The 21,090-nt window shown below is 36.0% G+C and overlaps 1 protein-coding gene across 4 annotated transcripts in view; it reads left to right on the top strand.

Moving 5' to 3' along the window:
- Positions 1 to 21,090, top strand: part of DST (dystonin) — a 441,573-nt gene that overhangs the window by 259,720 nt on the left and 160,763 nt on the right. For all 4 annotated transcript variants that reach the window (XM_045543787.1, XM_045543786.1, XM_045543784.1 and 1 more), the window contains 18 exons: positions 4,695 to 4,807; positions 4,901 to 5,007; positions 7,200 to 7,319; positions 9,493 to 9,588; positions 9,685 to 9,812; positions 12,917 to 13,010; positions 13,324 to 13,478; positions 14,642 to 15,104; positions 15,189 to 15,317; positions 15,471 to 15,548; positions 15,649 to 15,810; positions 15,899 to 16,003; positions 18,001 to 18,096; positions 18,737 to 18,862; positions 19,506 to 19,658; positions 19,859 to 20,013; positions 20,216 to 20,342; positions 20,827 to 21,010. In XM_045543787.1, coding sequence (XP_045399743.1) covers positions 4,695 to 4,807; positions 4,901 to 5,007; positions 7,200 to 7,319; positions 9,493 to 9,588; positions 9,685 to 9,812; positions 12,917 to 13,010; positions 13,324 to 13,478; positions 14,642 to 15,104; positions 15,189 to 15,317; positions 15,471 to 15,548; positions 15,649 to 15,810; positions 15,899 to 16,003; positions 18,001 to 18,096; positions 18,737 to 18,862; positions 19,506 to 19,658; positions 19,859 to 20,013; positions 20,216 to 20,342; positions 20,827 to 21,010 — 2,591 coding nt within the window. The remainder of the gene's footprint in view (positions 1 to 4,694; positions 4,808 to 4,900; positions 5,008 to 7,199; positions 7,320 to 9,492; positions 9,589 to 9,684; positions 9,813 to 12,916; positions 13,011 to 13,323; positions 13,479 to 14,641; positions 15,105 to 15,188; positions 15,318 to 15,470; positions 15,549 to 15,648; positions 15,811 to 15,898; positions 16,004 to 18,000; positions 18,097 to 18,736; positions 18,863 to 19,505; positions 19,659 to 19,858; positions 20,014 to 20,215; positions 20,343 to 20,826; positions 21,011 to 21,090) is intronic.

Here is a 21,090-nt window from a genome sequence, read left to right as displayed (position 1 = left end):
CAGGTGTGTGCTTGTTTAGAATATGGAGAAGGTATGACATTGTACCTATTCCATGTGGATTTTGATAAGGATTTGAAATCTTCGTTGGAAGTGATAGATTGTGGCTTTGTCTGTAGAAATTAGTGAAAATAAGAGAAAAGGACCAAACCTAGGATGAAAAATGTCTCCAAGAGTTTGAATCGCTAATACCTTCCAGCCCCTATAGCTCATTCATTTCTTTATTATTTATTCACTCCTCAGAAGTTCATGTGCTATGCATTATGCTAGATACTGAGGTTATAAACGTGGACAAAACACAGGCCCTTCCCATGGTCCAATGTGAGAGACAGACAAATATATAGTTCTAATGAAATGTGGTAAATTTAGAAATAGAGATAGCAGAGAGCATTTGGGAACAGAGGAAAATGTTTTCTGGAAGAGATGATGGTGAAACCAAGTCTTAGGAAGAATATGAGTTGGCCAGGTAGTATTGTGTATGGGGACAAGGTACGCAGTAGACAGCTCTTGAGCAAAGAAAAGAGGCAAGAAAAACCTGCGGTGTTTTTGTTTTTGTATTGGAAAACGGGCTTTGCCCATCTCCTTCTCCCAAGACTTGTGAAAGGTAAATTTCTCAAACATGGGAAAGCGGTTCTGATGGGTTTAGCTAAAACCTAACTGTTTAAATTTACTTAAATAATTCTTAAGTGCTGATTGAGAGCCAGCACAACCTAACAAATGTATGAATTTAAATCACTTAACTTTATTCATACTTTAAAAAAAAAATCCCTATTTGAACCTTGACTATTGATATTTCTCACATCTGTCCTTTCAGCTGTTGTCACATTTTTGGTTCAGGATTTGGTAATCTTGTATCTGTCTTAATGTACTCTTCTCTTAGCTAACATTTCTTTCCTTTTTGTTAGCCAACTTTAATCAGTGTGCCCTCTAGTATGCTTCTAAGTACTTGCTTTCCAAATTTTTTGACTTTGTCTTATGCTCCTTGTAATTGAGTGTATTGGTGTTTGCATGATATAATGTGGTAACTTACCTAGCTAATCTCTTGTGCTAATCCTCGGCCATTTATAACACTGTATAAGTCAGGTTTTCTCACATAATCCTATCAAATTCTCATGTGAGCTAATATATCGATAGAGTAAAGATTGGAAAGTTACTTTGGAGTTATCTATACCAAAAAGTATCTTACGTAATTCTAATGTTCAGCTGTCTTTGGCAGTCTCTTGGTATAGGTGATGATACCCTTATACTATATCCATATATCCATACATATACACACACCTATATATGCATAAATGCCCACATACATATTTATGTATATATGCACATGGGTACATATATATATATATATATATATATCTGTTTTAACTAGGGAGGATACTCTTTTGAGATAGGTGTTGTATGAAAGATAAACATTCTTTTTATCCAGAAATTATTTTGTATTTTGGGGATGCCACTGTGTTTGATACCTTTTGCCCGATATTTTTGAAACAAATTAAGGGCACTAAGTGTGCATATAAGTGATTTATACTTTTTGCTTGCACTTTCAACTTCATTTTAAGGCCTTCTCTTGGTTTTATGCTTCAAATTTAAAATTTATGTTATCTTCTTAGATTTTCATTTCTTTGTAAGCTGTTTTTAATCATTTATGAAAGAAAAGGTGGGCTATAAATATGTTTAAAAAAATTACAATCCATGTTGATTGAGTCATTTAGAAAAGATTACATTATCATAGAATGTAAAAAAAAAGTAAGAAATTATCCTATTTTCCATAGAGGGACTAGTATATATTATTTTAGGGGGCGAAGGATTATATTATATGCTTTTGAAAAGTTTCCATAAAATAGGGAAATTCGAATAGTTAATGTTCAACTAATCTAAAATCTAATACAGGAACATGGCCACTGCCTTCTACATGCTTACGACATAGTCTAGTGCTCTTTGGTTAGTCATACCCAAGACAGAAATGAAATTTCTTGCTAACCTTCCATAAAAATATGTTACAGTGAAATGAAACCTTTAGGATGAAAATAAATATCTTTTGTATGTGAAAAATTACTGATGTGTTAAAGGTTATATTATCCCAGGGAGACTAGATAGAAAGAAGGAAGGTAAGGAAGACACAGCACAGGCCTCTTCTGGATGCTCCAGGCAAACAGAGGAAAGAAAGATTGAAAGACGGAAATGACCACAGTTAGGAGATGAGCGAGGGAAGCGATAACATTTTGAAGACTTACAGGCTTTATTTTTTCATAGTGGGTTTTAAAGTTTTCCCTTTTTCCATTTTTTGCTTAACTAATTTTCTTTATCCAGTACTGTCTTTTAGTGGAGAAAAGCCATTAAAGTGTTAAATATCATGTTAGAACAGGTGACTTATTCAGATTCATTGTATTATACAGCTGCTTTTGTGCAAAAAAGACTATGTCATTTTGAAGTAAGTCTTATGTTTTATTCTGTTAGTTAAAAAACTTGATTCTTCAATGACTTGATTCATTCTCTCTGGGATTAGTCAGTGTTTACTTTCTTTGCTAATGGCAGGGTTCTCACTAACATGCCATTTCTTGTTCTGAGATTTGGCAGATGCAGAAAGCCTGCTTTTTATTCTTCCAAAATGTGTTAACTTTATTGAAACAAAGCAATTTTTTTAATGAAAGAACTTTAGATATTCGTTTTTGTCTACACTATTATACTTACCTGTTTAGTACTCTTGAAGTTGGCAGATTCTTCAGTGTGCTTGTATGTGAATTAAAAATGTTATTTTTAGAGGTCTGTCATTTACCTCTATTGTTGTCAGGGGGTTTATTGTTCATATAATAAATGTAGGATCACTTTTTTTTTTTTTTTTTTGAGACAGAGTCTCACTCTGTTGCTCGGGCTAGAGTGCTGTGGCGTCAGCCTAGCTCACAGTAACCTCAAACTCCTGGGCTCAAGCAATCCTCCTGCCTCAGCCTCCCAGGTAGCTGGGACTACAGGCATGTGCCACCATGCCCGGCTAATTTTTTCTATTATATATTTTTAGATGTCCATATAATTTCTTTCTATTTGTAGTAGAGATGGGGTCTTGCTCTTGCTCAGGCTGGTCTTAAACTCCTGAGCTCAAATGATCCTCCCGCCTTGGCCTCCCAGAGTGCTAGGATTACAGGTGTGAGCCCGGCCAAGGATCACTTTTAAGTGATCATATTGATAGCATGTGAAAAACATTAAAGAATTTTGTAATAATTTCCTGGGATATGAGCAGGTAGGTAATGGTAGCTGCATTTCCAGGTTATGAACAGTGCAAAATGCTATAAAACTATGAGTGGATTTCTTGGGAGGTCACCATAACAATAAGAGTACAAATTGCCATTTACCTTTCTAAGATTAATGGTATGTTTCAAAGAGTTTCTCATATAAGCAGCCTGCCAAGTAGTATTCAAAATAATTTGCATTTCACTCCGCCCACACTACCTCTGAACCCTCCCACTCTTTCTGCCTGGGGGATTATGGAGAGCCCTGCTTTTGTAAGGTGATCAACAGATTCTTACTCAGTAATTTTTGGGGGTGAGTGCCACTTTTTTTGAAGGCTTTGCTATTTCCACTTGTGTTTCTGCGTTCTTTTAATGCTTTGTTTTTGAGATCAAAGTTTCCTGACTGGCTTCTGGTCTTGAGTCATGCTTCCAACCACCGTATTTTGCACTTTTGCTACAAGGAGTATTTGAGGAGTCTTTTCCCATCTCACGTAGATTGAGCTAGCTTCAAAGTATCCCCATGGTTTAGAGGATCATGTTAGTCTCACAAATGACATCTGGCACATGAGAAAGAGTGACAGAGTGTGTGTGTACATGCCTGCATGCACACATATGCACACGTGGGTGCTTGCGCAGATATAAATTCATGTTTATTTTAAGCCATTCATTTATGATTCAAATTACTAACTAACCAGCCTACCTACCAACTAATCAGTAGTTATTTATTGAGGGTCTACTTTGTATATGTCACTCTTTATCTCAGCAGAAGGATAAAATACAAAATTTTATTAATACATGGTACTTACTGTCTTGGAGTCGACTGGTTGGGAGAAACAAGATGTTCATGTACACAAAACAGTGAATTAATAGGGCAAGGAAGTATAAAATTATCCTAAGTGCCACATTGAGTGGCACGGGCCGGGAGCTGTAAGGACTGTAGGGAACAGAGAGAGAAATGGGGGCTGGGAAGATCAACCAGGCCCCGCAGAGGAGGTGTGGCTTGATCTCTGTCTGGAAGGTTGAGAAGGATTATAGAAGACAGCAGTGACATGAAAGGACACGTGACAGTAGGGATGCCATGGACATGGCATTGAACTGGGCACCGAGTTTTTTGTGTTTGGGGAGAAATATTGAGAGGGTGCTGGTTGGATTGGGAAGATGCTATTGGAGTAGTAGAGCAAAGCAGTTGAATGGGACAGACACTCAGGTATATTTTGACTATGGAGACATTTGTAGACTTTGTTGAAAGTTACATATGTTCACATTTTTATATTTTCCTTGTTATATTTGCTTTTGACACACAAAAGTTTCTGAGAGAAGTAAGCAATATTAAATGTTTGATGAAAATCTCTATTTTAACACAGGCTTAGTATTAATATTTGCAGACATTATTATATAAGTAGGTACACATGTAAATACAATGTTGAATTGGCACATGAGAAAACTTAATTAACATGGTGAATTTTTTCCTAGGCCGGACCTGATAGACATGAATACTGTTGCTGTTCAAAGCAACCTTGCAAATTTAGAGCACGCTTTTTATGTAGCAGAAAAAATTGGTGTTATAAGACTCCTGGACCCTGAAGGTGAGTTGTTTTCTTGACTGTATGGACAGGCATGAAAGTCTGATCAAAAGTAGTCTGTTAACATCATGAAATAATTTATGTTGCTGTTTTTAGATGTTGATGTCTCCTCACCTGATGAAAAATCAGTAATAACTTATGTTTCATCTCTCTATGATGCATTTCCTAAAGTCCCTGAAGGTGGTGAAGGCATTGGTGCAAATGTGAGTACTGATTTTTCCATTCTAGAAGTTGATTCAATAATGACCAGTTAACCGAATTCTTTCATAGTTAGTACTTTTGCAGTTTTAAAATATCAAATATATTTTAAAGGATTTGAGTTAATATGCTGTTTAATAAACTGACACTCTGTGTATTTCATGGCATCATTCCACCGTTAAATTTAAAATATAACTAATTAAAATATTTGTTCTGTCAGGCTATTTAGAGTTATAGGTCATTTTATGAATAAAAGCTGTAAACTCCTAAAATTTGGAGATTTTCATTTTTAGCTTGCTGTTGTTTTACAGCAAGCTGTTTGCTATGTATAGAATGTCTCACTTTTGGAAAGAATTTCGAGTTTATTAACTCATATGATCCCATGAAATAAGTAAGCTAGATATTATTTTTCTGATTTAAAAGAGGAGTCTAGAGGAAGGTTATTGGATTTGGCCAGATTAACAGAGCTAGTTAGTAAACTGGTCAAGGTCTCTGACACTTAGCTTTGGGCTCTTTATTAGTTCTCTGTTTCTCAAAGGTTTATGTAATTCAGTTCAGTCGTGCATTTTGTAGTGCTTATGCTAACAAGGGCTTATGCATTTCTGGAAGAGAACAGGAAATGCTGTATTTTGGGGGATGATCCCCTTCACTCAGGCTTCTCTTCTCCTCTGTGCAGATACTTTTTTTTTTTTCATGTTACTCTGAAGATTTAGGAGCTCAGCCTGGATTAGCTCTCTTGGATTAGGATCTCCCTTTTCTGGTCTCTTATCCCAGCTCTGTGTGCTAGACCTATTTCCGTATTCTTCCTCTGGTTCTTCTCTCAAAGATCTTATCATCTTTGGATCTCTCACTAACTTGTTTCCATGCTTGCCCCTCACGATTCAATGCTGAGTTTTGCTTCAGAATGTTTCTTTTGGCCATCGCTTGCTTTCTCTTCTCACTACCTCCACCCTAAGCCTGCCTCTTATCACTCTAGAACTAGAGTGGTAGCTTTCTTACAGCTTTCCATCTCTATTTTTTTTCCCTCTTCCCACCACCTCTGCACATTATTGCCAAATTAATCTTATTAAACCTGATGTCTTTAGTTTGAAAACTTTCAGTGGCTACATATTGCTTGCAAGGTTAATCCAATCTAGATATTCTGACATATAACAAAACTTGGCATATATTAACTATTCTGCTCACCTACATTTTTAGCTATGATTTTCCAGTATGAACTGTTGACAGCTGGGGCATTTCCATGTCTGTGTCCTCTCTCACTTGGGACTTGCCTGTCTTTTATCTACTCTGTCCACCACCCCACGCCCCAACAATTACTTACTGATGATAGCAGAACTGCTCGACCTTTTCCAAGAAGCTTTTAGTGACTGTTTCAAGGCACAAACACGCTTACCTGATTCTTATCTTGACTTTTAGCATATACTACCTGTTTCAGTTATTTCAACATGTAATTAAATACTGCTTTTCATTTTGCTTAAATGTTTATATATCTCTTTTGCCTCCCTATTTAGACAGTAGCTCTTGACAATAGGTATTATGTCTCAAGGTATTATTTTTTATTATAACACTTAGCACAGTCTTTGAACATAATAAGCATTCATCAAATACTTAATTGAACATAGTAGTTGACAGCCTTCTAGTTTCTTCCGTTTTTAAAAAGTTTGCTAACTGAGTACTTGAATAATCTCACCATACATATTTCCTATAGTTTTCATTCCTATCTGGTTTCCTACATATTATATAACTCTTTTGAGTTTCAGATATGCAGTGGACTTAGATCTAAAATGGTTGGCAGAGATGGCAACTAACTTGGCTTATACAAGCTGTTGCTTTCCCTTTCTTGAACCCTGGAAAATATCTAAATTGACCATGGATTTTTTTTTCTGCTATACTTGGACACAGCCTCAGAAGCCTTGTCAACACAGTGTCCCCTGGGAACTGATCGGCAGCCACTATCTTTGGATCAGAATTGGCACTCATTGGGCTACTGTTAGTGGCCAAATGTCAATAGCATGTTTTTAAAGCTGTTTATATGGAAGGGATTGGGGCTGGGTAGAAAGTAAGAAAATGTTTAGCTGGTTCTCTCTGTCAGGCTTCAAGACATGTAAATTCACAGAATGACTTCTGACTAAATCATGTTAGATAGGAACATTATTATCTACTGACATGAACCTTTTCTGTCATGTCATTGTTCTAGGATGTTGAAGTCAAATGGATTGAATACCAGAATATGGTGAACTACCTCATCCAGTGGATTAGACACCATGTGACCACAATGTCCGAGAGAACATTTCCTAATAATCCTGTGGAACTAAAGGTCAGTGTCACTACAGAAATTTAGCAGAGTTGATTTGATTGCAAACTTTTAAATAGTGCTATAATAATTTTGTAATTTTAGAAGGTCAAAAAAAGTTGCCCTTAGCAAGCCACTAATAAGTAGACAAAAATTTTTATTTATTCATCTCTCTGTTGTACAGAGAAAATAGAGGTAAACATTAATAACGAAAAACATAATAGCAGCAACATCTCAAAGAAATTTATAATCCTTAAGCTTTGACTTATTCAGTGTTTAAAGGTTTAACTTGAGAGAGTCTCTAGAACTGACATTGCCAAATTGTTTTTGGTGCATGGGAAATGCTTGGAGCCCCCTGGATGGCTGGCAGAAAGGGCTTCTGGGAAGTGCACACAGCGTGATAGTGGTTGGGAGTGTGCTTGTGGTTCAGTCCTGTTAAGAACTGTCTCAGAGGCTTCTTTTGTATAGCAAGAGGTACATACTGTATTTCACCATGAATTTGAAAATGCATATTTGACTGTGAATTCATGGTTTAGTAAAATATTTGCTAATACTAAAAAACTTAGGTCAAGCTCTTTAAGGCAAAGACATTAAAGAAATATAAAAGGCATGGTAGATATATAAACTTATCAAAGAATAAATTGTTTCATTTTGCATATTTAGATTTGTTGTAGCAAAGTAGTCTACTTTATTTCTAGAAGCCAGTAATGTGAATATTGATTACAAAGCCTTAATTCTTAGCTCTGTGAGCTTTGTTTTCATGATCAAACTGAAATTGAAAGAAAAAAAAAAAAAAAAACGGTAGTAACCCAGGGTGGGCCCTGTTGGAGTTATTTGTTATGTTTCTGTGTCCATAAAGAACATCTGTGGAACAGCTCTCATTCCCATTGCCAGAGGGAGTTTGTCCTTGGCACGAAGTTATTTGGCATCTGATGATATGAAACTTTTTAAGTGTTCTAATGTTGTTTGTGTGATGTCTCCCTAAATGGATGTAAAACCTTCCAGGGCAGGAAAGCTTTTCTCTTCTACCACCACATGGGGCCACGAACACTGTTTAACACATAGTGGCAGTAAGTGCTTAGTGACCGACAGACGTCCTAAAACATCACATTTTGAGGTCAAATCAACTTCAGATTTCCTGTTCAAACACACTTATTTCCAAATGGATTGCTATTGTCCAGACCCTTGGGTAAATTTGTACTGGCTTCTGATTAGTGCAAGATTCCTAAAGTTATAGAAGAAATTTTGAGTGACCACACCAATTCCTTGCTGGTTCCCAGGATGGGACATAGTACAGGAAAGAAAATATATCATAAGAAATGCCAAATAATTGTGTTAGCAAAACTTTGAATGGAATCCTTCAGAAATGTGTCTGCCTGAAGATTTACAGGGCTTTGTTTTAAAGCAGCATCAATTATGATGAAATAATTAGTATATGCTTATTAAATGTGGAGATGTTTTATCTACATAATTTTTTATGAAGGTCTTTGTTAATAAATACAATAAATTATATTTAAGAGGCTCTGAAATTAATATCTACAAATTAGTAGATAATTTAATTATATGGTTGAAACTTCTATAATAGCACCATCAACTAATTGTATCTACCTTCGTTTATTTAAAAAAAACCTATTTATTCCAAGTTATTGCATAAGTCCAAAGGAAAAAAAAGGAGAAAAGAATCTGTTTAAATTGGCCAATGGGACATTGAAACCAAATTTTAGCCCTATGTATCTACTAAGAATCCTGTTTTCAAGGATATAACCATGAAATAGAGCAGTTTTTTTTTTCTTCCTTTATGGAAATTGCATCAAATTATTTTTACAAAAACTGACAGCTAAAAAGCAGCATTTGGAAAGTGCATCTTTTAAAGGATATGTTTTCTTGTTTGGGTGATGAGAGATTTTTAGAAGAGCCATAATAAACACTGCCATGGTTTGTTATTATCCAGATCCCTGTGTGGCACATGTTGAATCATGGCTCACATCAAAAATTACACTCTCATCAAATCTCACATAACCCAGGTCACCAACTGGCTGGGAATCAGTATTGTCTTTTTGATTGTCAGTTTTATAAAGGAATTCCACTGAATGCGTATGACACAGTAAATAGCATTTGAAAATGGGGACTTAGTGAGATAATGAAAAAAATAGGTCTTTGAAGTTTGGCCCTTAATGTATTTTCCCTTTCATTTTAGGCACTTTATAATCAGTATTTACAGTTTAAAGAAACAGAAATTCCACCAAAGGAGACAGAAAAATCAAAAATTAAACGCCTATATAAATTATTAGAGGTAAGCTGGAATTTCCTTTGTAGTGTTAAGCATATTTTTTGTTGTTATGTTCTTTTTACATCTTTGCTTCACATTAAATATTTTTGTTTTCTCAAGATTTGGATAGAATTTGGACGCATCAAACTGCTTCAAGGTTATCATCCAAATGACATAGAAAAAGAGTGGGGGAAACTCATTATTGCCATGCTCGAGAGGGAGAAGGCACTTCGTCCAGAAGTAGAAAGGTGGGACAGAGGTGTTTTCTGCTATGGATCTCGGTGGGGGGAGGGGGGAGTGTCTTTGTTCTTGTGCAAATAACTTAAGTTTTCGAGCCAGGTAGACCTAGGACCAAAATTTACCTTTTCTGTTTACTTGGCTGTGTGGCTTTGGATAAGGCACTTGGTCTTGAGGATCCTTAATTTTCTCATCTAGAAACTCTTCAAAAGGTTTTAAAGAATAACTCAGTGAAGTTTATACACACACACACACACACACACACACACACATACACACACACATACACACACACATATATATATATACGCACACATACACATATAAAGGACCTGGTAGGCTGGATTGGTATGTGAAGTCTTAGCTAATGATATGTTATAGCCTTAAAGCCAGTCTGAATTACCCATAATTTCTCATATACGCCTTAACTCACCAAGGCCTGGATCTGGAAGCTCATAGGTCAACAATGAACTTATTTTGTTTCTTGTTACACTTTTGGCTATGGCCTGCTTTCCCTGGGGCAGTGGAAACCAAAGTCTAGCCCTTTTCCATTTAATGGGGGATGGAGTGGCATCTAGAACACACTCAGTTCAGGTTTCCTTCCTGCCACACTTCTACAAATGCATTTATTCCATGAAATCATCACTGGCTCTTTACCATTCTCCCTTGTTACTCCCAGTTGCCCAGGAAGGTGTCGCTTAGTCTTCAGGAAGCTTTTGTCTCAGTCGTGGTGCTTCCCTCACAGCCTGGCGTGCGCTACAGGGGAATTGTGATCTGTGTTCCTCAGCCGTGAGGTCTCCAGCGCCCGGGCCTTACAGCGCGAGGCCTGTGTGGTCAGGCACACCTCTTTGGCCTCCTTGGCTGTCTGCGGAGCAGCCACACTGGCTGCTTTGCTCCCCAGCTCTATTCCTAATCCTTCTCAGATCTCACCTCCAACGTTACTTCCTCAAGAAACTTCCCGTGCAGGCTAGCTAAGATGTCTTGCTTAGAACTCTCATATTTACCTGTATTGTTCTTTTGTAGCACTTATCTCGGTAGTTGTATTTGTTTCTGAAATTGCTTGGTTAAGTGCTGCCTGTTTCACAGATGGGAACTCCAAGAATGTGGAGACAAAAATCTTGTTTTTGCTGTGCCTTGTGTTGCTGATGCTTAACACAGTGCCTGGTACACGATAGAGGTGCTCAGTATGGTCATGTTCTTTGTGCCTCCCACATGGACTCCAACATTGTTGGACTATGAAATAATGTATTGAAGATCCGGGAGCACGTCTGACTTGTCAGTCTTTTATTAAATTACTGATTGCAGTTTTGTTAGAGCATAATGTTATATCTACCTAACTGGATCATTAGAACCAAAACAAACTTGAAATACACATGATAGAACTTTTATGGAGGAGGTAATTCAGAGTGATTAAAATGATACACTAAGCTAATCATCTGGAATAATAGAAAAGTATGCTAGAGAAAGGATACAGAGTAGATTTTTAGTCATCAGAATAGTAGCTGAATTTTATTATATGTCAATAAAAGAATACAGAGAGTGGTTAATGGTTCAGGACCCAGGATCCACTCAATCCTGAGTCAGATTATTAGCTCAGCTTGCAAATTATCTGACCTTGGACAAGTTCTTTAACTCTCTAAGCCTCAGTTTCCTCATTTGTAAACAGGATGTAATAATACCTACCACATTTAGTGGTTATGAGTATGAGGAGAGGTAGTGTATGTAGAATGATTAGTTAATTTCCTGCACATAATAATTGCTTAATAAACGCTAGGTGCTGCTATTGTTGTTTTGAGCTGTTGTGTTTATTCACTATATTTGACATGGCACTCTCAAATTTTCCCTTTCTTGACTTCTGAAAAGAAAAATATCTCCCCTTAGCGTGGAGAAGCAACAGTTTCGCTTTGTAGTTTTGGAGGCAGAAAAATATTTAGGAGCTTGTTTGGATAAATACCTCCATTTTTCTTGATGCAACAAGTTTTTTGGCATTGACCAAGTATCACAAATAATAGCTACGTGGCACGGGACTGTGTAAAAGACAAATGGGAAAGAGCCAATGTTCTTATGCCATGTAATAACCTATAGAAAGGAAAAACAAGCATGGGCAAATTGAATTTGCATCGATACTCTACTTGATACCTTTGGCTTTTAAAAATGTAATGTAACTATAGTAGGTTAGAAGTAACATTACTGAGAGCATGTTACAATAAAGAAAGGTAAATGGATAATTTTCCAGTTAATTTAACCTAATAAACAAATGACATGGTGGTTAAAATGGAAATGTATTTTGTTTCTCATCAAATTCATTTGTTTATAGGTACTCGATGATGTCTAGCTGTTTGCTTTTGTTATGTTATTCAACACAGACCTGGCCTTTTGCAGAAGTCAGGCCATGATCGAATATTTGTGTTCTTTTAGTCGATGGTTTGTGTTGCCAGAATAATCTTTACTTGCTATACCTGGGCTTCTGTGAGCCATCTGGGTTGTTTTTCAGGTGGTTGCAATTGGATGACTCTTTGTGAAAATATTTGGCATATCTTTTCCAGGGACGCCCAAATCACTCTGCTTTGTCTGTACTTGTAGGGTTTTAATGCAAGCTACAAAAGGCAAACCTCAGCTAGCAAACGATGGCTTTAGGCGAGATTCTTTTGAATAGTTATCAGCATATTATTTGCTGTGTGTTGCATATGCATGTTGAAGCATATTTAAGGAGCCATTAAAGGCTGTAACATTCAGCTGCCGCTTTTCACCGTTAGAAGTAGAGCTTTTTTCCTAGACCTTCTAAAATTCTACTTTGAATGGTCAAAGAAAGAACAGCATTTCAGGAGTAAAAATGCACAGTAGTAGTTATAGTTACCATAGCAGTGATTCTGTGTTTAGTAATACCACCAGTACTCGAACTAGTCTTGATTCAAATGAAAATCTGCTCTCGGTTCATTGTGGTCCCACACTGATCAACTCCTGCATTAGCTTCGGCAATGAATCCTTTGGTGGACGAAGGTATTGAATCATTGGTGTGGGATTGTGTTTTACTTTTGGTGCGCGGCACTTTTCAGGAATGGTAAGCCTTTGACTTCAAAGGGAGAAGCATTATTTTTTTTGTCTCGTCTTTTAGGTTGGAAATGTTGCAGCAGATTGCCAACCGAGTTCAGAGGGACAGTGTCATCTGTGAAGACAAACTGATTCTTGCCCGAAATGCTCTCCAGTCTGTAAGTTAATTTTGGGAACCATTGAGGTTGTGGTAGAGGGGTCAGTGCGGGTTTGGATGAACTAAAACTTCTGTGTAATGTTTGGCTGATTCTTGGTATATTTTGTCCACTAAAACGTAAAGTTTGTTAAAGATTATGATCGGTGTGTGCTCTCTTGAGGGACGATAAGCAAAGGGAAAACATGTTTTTGAACCAACAAGGAAAACTAAGGAAAGCACAAGTGGGCTTCTGTTCTAATATTTGGAATTTCATATTTGGGGATGGTTTTGAAACTTGTTTCACAGAATTAATATTGAGTTCTTTTAAAATACAGGATTCTAAAAGGTTAGAATCAGGGGTGCAGTTTCAGAATGAAGCAGAAATTGCCGGGTATATACTTGAATGTGAGAACCTTTTACGCCAGCATGTTATTGATGTACAGATTCTTATTGATGGAAAATATTACCAGGCAGATCAATTGGTACAGAGGTAAGAATGCCAGTTATTCCTACACTGTCCTTTTGTGTTACTGTTTTATGGGCATTTGCAATAGGAATACAGAGTATGACAATTTAATGAAATATATTTCTTAGCTCTTTTCAGTTGAAAATGTGTGTCACATTAATTCTGTTATATTTTGGTATGTTAAATAGGTATTTGTTCTTCAAAGATTAGTAATAGAAAAAAATATTTTATGATCCATATAATATTTACTGCTGCAGTAACTAACATATTCATTAAAATGAATACTTTAAAGGTATGTGTGTTTCTATATGTATTCATTTATACATTTACATATAAGCATTCATTTTAAATGTATATATGTACATATATGTAACACACATACCTTTAAAGTATCCATATGTGACATTTTAAAATAGGAAAAATATAAGAAAAATGTCATTTTTAATTCAATTTTTCAGTTTTCTGTTTATCTTATGAAAATGTTTACAAGAAAATTTTGGAAAAAAATATATGTGTATAAAAATTTATATCTCTGAGAAGTGGGTTTGGGAGTAGGTATGGAACCTTTCAGGTTATAGTCTCTCTCTCTGTATCCATCCATCCATCTATCTATATATAAAAGCAAAATTTTTAAATGATACTTTGACCCAGTAATTTTACTTTTAGGAATCTATAGTAGTTCCAAATATGGCAAATATATAAATAAATGTAGGAAAAAAAGCTTTATGTTAATGACAGAAGTATTTTGTAATAACAAAAGTTTGGAACTATCCTAAATGTCAAGTAATAGGAGAACGATCACATTATAATAGTATTCATTATAAATTATAGTTATAAATACTAATAATATGGAAAGTCCTCATGGGACAATGTTCACTGAAAAAAATTATGATGCACAATTTTACTGATACGATTACAATGACCTTCTTTTTTTTAAAGGCTTTATTTTTTTGAGCAGTTTAGGTTTACAGAAAAATTGAGTGGAAAATACAGAGTTACCATATGTCTGCCATACCTCCCTCTTCCCCAATTATTAATATCTTGCCTTAGTGTGGTACATTTGTTATAATTGGTAAGCCAATATTGAAACATTATTATTAACTAAAGCCCATACTTTACATTAGGGTTCACTTTTTGTGGCTAGTGCCTTTTATATTGTACCTTATGCTTTTTTGGGTTTTTTTCAGGGTTGCAAAACTACGTGATGACATTATGGCCTTAAGGAATGAATGTTCCTCTATATACAGCAAAGGACGCCTGCTGACAACAGAACAGACAAAGCTCATGATATCAGGAATCAGCCAGAGTTTAAACTCAGGATTTTCACAGACCTTACACCCCAGTCTGAACTCAGGGTTGACCCAGAGTTTAACACCTTCCCTGACCTCATCTAGTGTGACTTCTGGCCTGTCATCAGGGATGACTTCCCGCCTAACTCCATCTGTCACTCCAGCTTATACACCTGGTTTCCCATCAGGAGTAGTTTCAAATTTCAGTTCAGGAGTAGAGCCAAATTCATTGCAAACTCTGAAGTTGATGCAGATCCGAAAACCCCTTCTAAAGTCTTCTTTGCTGGATCAAAATTTAACAGAAGAGGAAATCAACATGAAATTTGTTCAGGATCTTTTGAATTGGGTTGATGAGATGCAGGTAAAAAATGTTTACTTTATCTGAGTGTTTCAATCTTTATTGCTATCAATTTCTTTTTTTAATCTAGTATTTTGCTGTTTGAAGGTACAGCTGGACCGCACTGAATGGGGCTCAGATTTGCCAAGTGTTGAAAGCCATTTAGAAAATCATAAAAATGTTCACAAAGCTATTGAAGAATTTGAATCTAGCCTTAAAGAAGCTAAAATCAGTGAGGTATGTGACTTCAGAATTCGTATATATTTTGTTTTAGTTTATTGTTGGTTTGCTCCTTACATAAAGACCTTGTAACTCAGTAATAGATATGTTAAGTGTAATCAGGATTCCTTCATATTCCTAATTTTGATGTCTTTTTATTCCATGTTATAGATTCAAATGACAGCACCTCTTAAACTAACTTATGCAGAAAAATTGCACAGATTAGAGAGTCAGTATGCAAAACTCTTGGTAAGTGGTTTTTTTTTTTGTTTTTTTTTTTTAACCTGCTGGTTCCCTTATCTATGTTTGGTAAAGACATATAATTCTTATAATGATTTTCTTTATAAAGAATACATCCAGGAATCAGGAACGGCACCTTGATACACTCCATAATTTTGTGAGTCGTGCAACTAATGAACTTATTTGGCTGAATGAAAAAGAAGAAGAGGAAGTTGCTTATGACTGGAGTGAGAGGAATACTAACATAGCTCGGAAAAAAGAGTATCATGCCGTAAGTGTGACCTCTGCCGTTCCGTACTAAGTTTGTATTTCAGGTTTAGATCTTTTTCTAACAATTTCTTAATTCTTTCTTGAATTAGGAGCTAATGAGAGAACTCGATCAAAAGGAAGAAAATATTAAATCAGTTCAGGAGATAGCAGAGCAATTACTTCTAGAAAATCACCCAGCCCGGCTAACTATTGAAGTAAGTCAGAAAGTGTAATGGCCTTGGTTGAATACTGACATGTGATTATTGTCCTTCAGAATCTTTTATTGCTGATAGATTGACAAATACAAATCATCAAGCTTTTATTACACTGATTGAGGTGCCTTTGATTAATTTAACAATTTAATTTAATAACTTATTAATTATGATTTAATTTAATAATTTTCCAATCTGGTTTTATGAAGTGGTTTTGTGAGGTGTATTACAATAGCATCTTGGCAAGGCCTAATGGTATACAGTGAAACTTTCAAATATAGAAGTGTACAATTGATACGGGATTTATCAGGTTGCCCCAACGAGGTGTTTTTAAGTTTTAGGCCTGATATTTACTAGGCAGAGTAAGTGGCTTTCTGAATGGGAAAGGAGGTTAGGTAAGAGGACTGGGAGTGGCACTTCTGGACAGACGGATGTGGCATATTGCTAGGGGAAAAAAAATGATGCCTTGCATAAAAGATGACATGCTTCAAACTCACTCACAGTTGAGGGAAGGAATCTGATCGTCTTTGCTGAAATCATCATGACAAAAGATTGGTAAAACTCTTGGCCTCATTAGGAAGTTTTGGGAATGTTATATTTGACCTTCTTTCATGCAAAATATGGTTTTGCATCTGCATGAAATGCCACATATGAATGTTAAAGATGTAGAGAAGATCAGAGAACTGCCAGGGAAAGGAAAGTAGAATAATGCAGGGTCTGGGATGTAGTTTTGTATGATAATAAATTAAAAATAGAGTATTTCTTAGGGTAGAGAGAGGAAAGCTGTTAGGAAATGGGATTGCAGGTTAAGAATTTTGATGGGAATGGAAAATGTGAATGTTAGTCTGATCACTTGTATGCAAAATGTTAATCTAATTAATGAAAACTTTCTTAAGGGGTAAAATGAATCCTTAGTAATCTTTATGATGCTATTGGCTTGTTCCGTGTCTTGTTTCGGGTACATGGATAATGTTTAGTTAATTTATGAATACTTTGATCTTTTATATAAAAAAGTAACTTGTAATCTAACAATGATATGTCTTCCATGGTCAGTTTACTCAAAGTAGCTTAATTTGAGGGCGCACATAATATCATGATATGTTGCCAGATTTCCAATGCTGCACTGTACATTCCGTTCAGAAAGGCTGCCTGAGCATAGCTCAGCAGGAATTGGTTTTTCCAAAAGGAGGAAAAATGACAGCCTGGCTTAAAATAGTCATTAAATCATCTAGAGCGCCCTCTCCTGGAAGTCAGTGAATTGCACCTTAAATATACAGGGAGTTTCATGTTTCCATAATGAAGTTGATATCCTTTTTATATTTTTTGCCCTCATGAAAGATATACCCTGCATTAAATTAAAAGTTTAAGAAAATGAATTTTTTAATAAAAATTCTTGGTGTTATCATCATTATAATTCCAGAATTACCCTAGTTTGGAAGGGGATGCACTCCTTTTTCCACCCTCCCGAAACCTTTCCCCAGCAAAAACAAAGAGAAAACTACAGAACCGTATATTTCTATGTTAGAAGGTGTCTTTTATGATCGAGTAATATAAAAATTCAGAAAAAGGAGTCATGAAGGAAAAGCATTTATGCGGATTCTGCAGAGCAGGTATAAGGATGGGTAGCAAAGGAGCAGAGGGTTGGTTTTCTCAACAGGAAGAACAGCTTATATTGATTTCAATGGTTAAATATTTTTTCATGTAAAATAGCCAGTGTTAACTTTTTCTTTATATTTTAAGAAGAAATTTCAAGAAGTTTAAAATTGGAAAGAAATAAACTGGACTGATTAAAAACTTTTATATTTAAACTTTAGGGCTGGCTTTATGCAAGTAGGAACTCTTAGATAAGAGGGGCATTTCATTACCATGATGTGTAAGTCTTACTGTTTTCAATGTCCTCATCTGTTTAGATTGCAGAGTATTTGAGTGTTTAAAAGAATCCATGTATACGTACCTTTTTACCCTCTAGCCAGTCACGATGGCTGTGTTCTATCTTCCAGGCCTACAGAGCGGCGATGCAGACGCAGTGGAGCTGGATCTTACAGCTCTGCCAGTGTGTGGAGCAGCACATAAAGGAGAACACCGCATATTTCGAGGTCTGTGAATGAAGTCATAACTTCAATAGATAGTATTGTGATTTTGGCTGGCTTGCAGAAATCTTCTTCATCATTTATTGTTAGGATATGTAAACATGTATGTAATGTGCAGGGGCAGTAAATGGAAATGTTTTCTTTGTAGGATATAAGGGTTAGTTTCATGGTCTATAGGATCAATGGAAGCATTCTGTTAAGGAAGAAATCCTTTGAAAATCCCTTCAGATATCATAAAACCTTTATTCTATGGATGTGTCTCTTATTAAGGAAATGTTTTCGTCTTAGAGAGTTAACCAAATGAGCTCTTTGTTTTATTTTTAAGAATTTTTAAAGTATTCCTGGAATTATACCCCTACCTAAAAATTGCTTGAACCCTAAAGTAAGACAGACGTTTAATCAAAATAATATAGAGCCAGAGCATAATATACACATAAACTTTGGACACTTACTATTCATTCAGAACCCTCTGAGTTCGAGGATTGTTGTGTGGGTCAAGGAAGGATGGGGCTATCAAGTTGTCTTAGGCTTTTATTCTGTTCTCACTTATGGGGGGCACACACAGGGCCCTGGTGTCTGAACTTGACAACTCTGTGCTTTACTGGCATTTACCATACTTTAATTGCCAGATTTCATCTTTCCTTAGTTTTTCAATGATGCCAAAGAAGCTACTGATTACTTAAGGAATCTCAAAGATGCTATTCAGCGGAAGTACAGCTGTGATAGATCAAGCAGCATTCACAAGCTGGAAGACCTTGTTCAGGAATCAATGGTACTAATACAAAAACTTATGCATTTTATCAATAATGTATAGTAGTGATTAGATAAGTTTTTTATTATATTTTTATGTGTATAGAACTTTATATTTTATTGGCACTCCTGGTATTTCTACCTCATTCAATTAAGCATTTAAGCATTCAGTTTTGGTATTTTTGGTAACAATTACAACAATCGTGTTTTTCATGTGACAGACAGCTTTGATATTTGATAGCCTTGTGCTAAGCTTTCACGGTGCTCTGTTGGTGTATGTGTTTAGCCATTCATTCCAAAATGCTTCTTAAGTACTTTCTATAGCCTAGCGACTGTTTTAGGTTCTAGAGATACAGCAGAGAACAAAGCAGATAAGAATCTCTCCTCTGATGGTGCTAATATGCTAGGGGGAGCTAGACAATTAAGCGGGATAAATAAGTAAAATATATGCAATATGTTAGATAGTGGTAAATGCTAAAGAGGAAAAGAAACAACCAAACAGACAAAATAAAGGAAGAGGGATGCAAGAGAGGGAGGGGAGTGATAGAAGGGTTAGACCAGGTGGCCAGAGAAGACTTTTCTGATGAAGTTTCATTTGTGTAAAGCCCTGAAGGAATGGAGAGTGCAAGTCTTATTTTTAAAAATCCATCACTTTTATTACTTAGGAAGAGAAAGAAGAACTTCTGCAGTACAAAAGCACAGTGGCAACCTTGATGGGGAAAGCGAAAACAATAATTCAGCTGAAGCCAAGGAATTCCGACTGTCCACTCAAAACTTCTATTCCAATCAAAGCTATTTGTGACTACAGACAAATTGAGGTACTTGTAACTCCCTGAAATAAACCTGTTTCTGTCTTTACTCATCTATTTAAAAAAAATGAGATCATACTGCTTATTAGTGGTAAAGTTTTTCTCCTTCATAAAGCAAAAAAAAAAAAAAAAAAATACAAGGTTAAGTATGGAAAATGATTAGCTAACAATGACCTCATTTAGTTTTTCTGTTCTTCATTTAAAACCAGATAACCATTTACAAAGATGATGAATGTGTTTTGGCGAATAACTCTCATCGTGCTAAATGGAAGGTCATTAGTCCTACCGGGAATGAGGCTATGGTCCCATCCGTGTGCTTCACCGTTCCTCCACCAAACAAAGAAGCAGTTGACCTTGCAAACAGGTTTGTAGGCATTAGCTAAAAACATAAGAGCTGGTTTTAGGGGCTCTCTGAAGATTGAAGAAGCAAATCACTACTTTATCAAGGCCCCGCAGAATCAAAAGGCTCTAGAACTAATAAACATGGGATAGTTCACACAGGAAAAACAATTGTATAGTAGCATGTTTTCAGAGGGAGTAAATGTGTTTTCTTTCATATATTTCAGAATTGAGCAACAGTACCAGAATGTCCTGAGTCTTTGGCATGAGTCTCACATAAACATGAAGAGTGTAGTATCCTGGCATTATCTCATCAATGAAATTGATAAAATTCGAGCTAGCAATGTGGCTTCAGTAAGTATAAATCTACACGTCAACCCAATGTGTCCAAAAATGTGGGACACCGTGTCATGTGTGGGGAGGAGTTTATATTTGCTCTAGAATAGGATGGAGCCCAGCAAATCTATGCTGATATTCATTCATTAAATGAGTATTTGTTATATGCCTGCTGTATAGTAGGCACTTTCTAAGAATTGGGGAAGTCTAGAGATCACAGATTTCTTCCAGTGCTTACTGCGAGATAGGGAGACAGGACAGTGTTTGGACATACAAAGATAGGTATAGTTGATTTCATTTATTGAATTTTGTAGACTTGTTTTTCCTTGTCTTTTAAAACCTGAAATTTTTAATGAAAAAAATTAATTTCAAATGGTTCTTCTATTTATCACTGTTAAATTAAACTGGCGTATACTATAAGACCGTATTGAGATCCGTCCCATTCAAATTTAACTCTTAGTACTATACTCATTTAATTACATGGGTCTTTGGTCTTCTTTAGATAAAGACAATGTTACCTGGTGAACATCAGCAAGTTCTGAGTAATCTACAGTCTCGTTTTGAAGATTTTCTAGAAGACAGCCAGGAATCCCAAATATTTTCAGGCTCAGATATAACACAACTGGAAAAGGAGGTTAATGTATGTAAGCAGTATTATCAAGAACTTCTTAAATCTGCAGAAAGAGGTAAACCATGGGAATCCTTGTCTTTTTTCTCCATAGATATTTAGTTCAGGCTGTTTTTTACTCTCTGTGGGAATTTAAAT

The sequence above is a fragment of the Lemur catta genome, chromosome 2 (assembly GCF_020740605.2).
Source record: "Lemur catta isolate mLemCat1 chromosome 2, mLemCat1.pri, whole genome shotgun sequence".
In the NCBI taxonomy this organism is placed as follows: domain Eukaryota; kingdom Metazoa; phylum Chordata; class Mammalia; order Primates; family Lemuridae; genus Lemur; species Lemur catta.
Note: the sequence above shows the minus strand (reverse complement) of the source record. Positions and strands in the feature narration are given on the sequence as shown.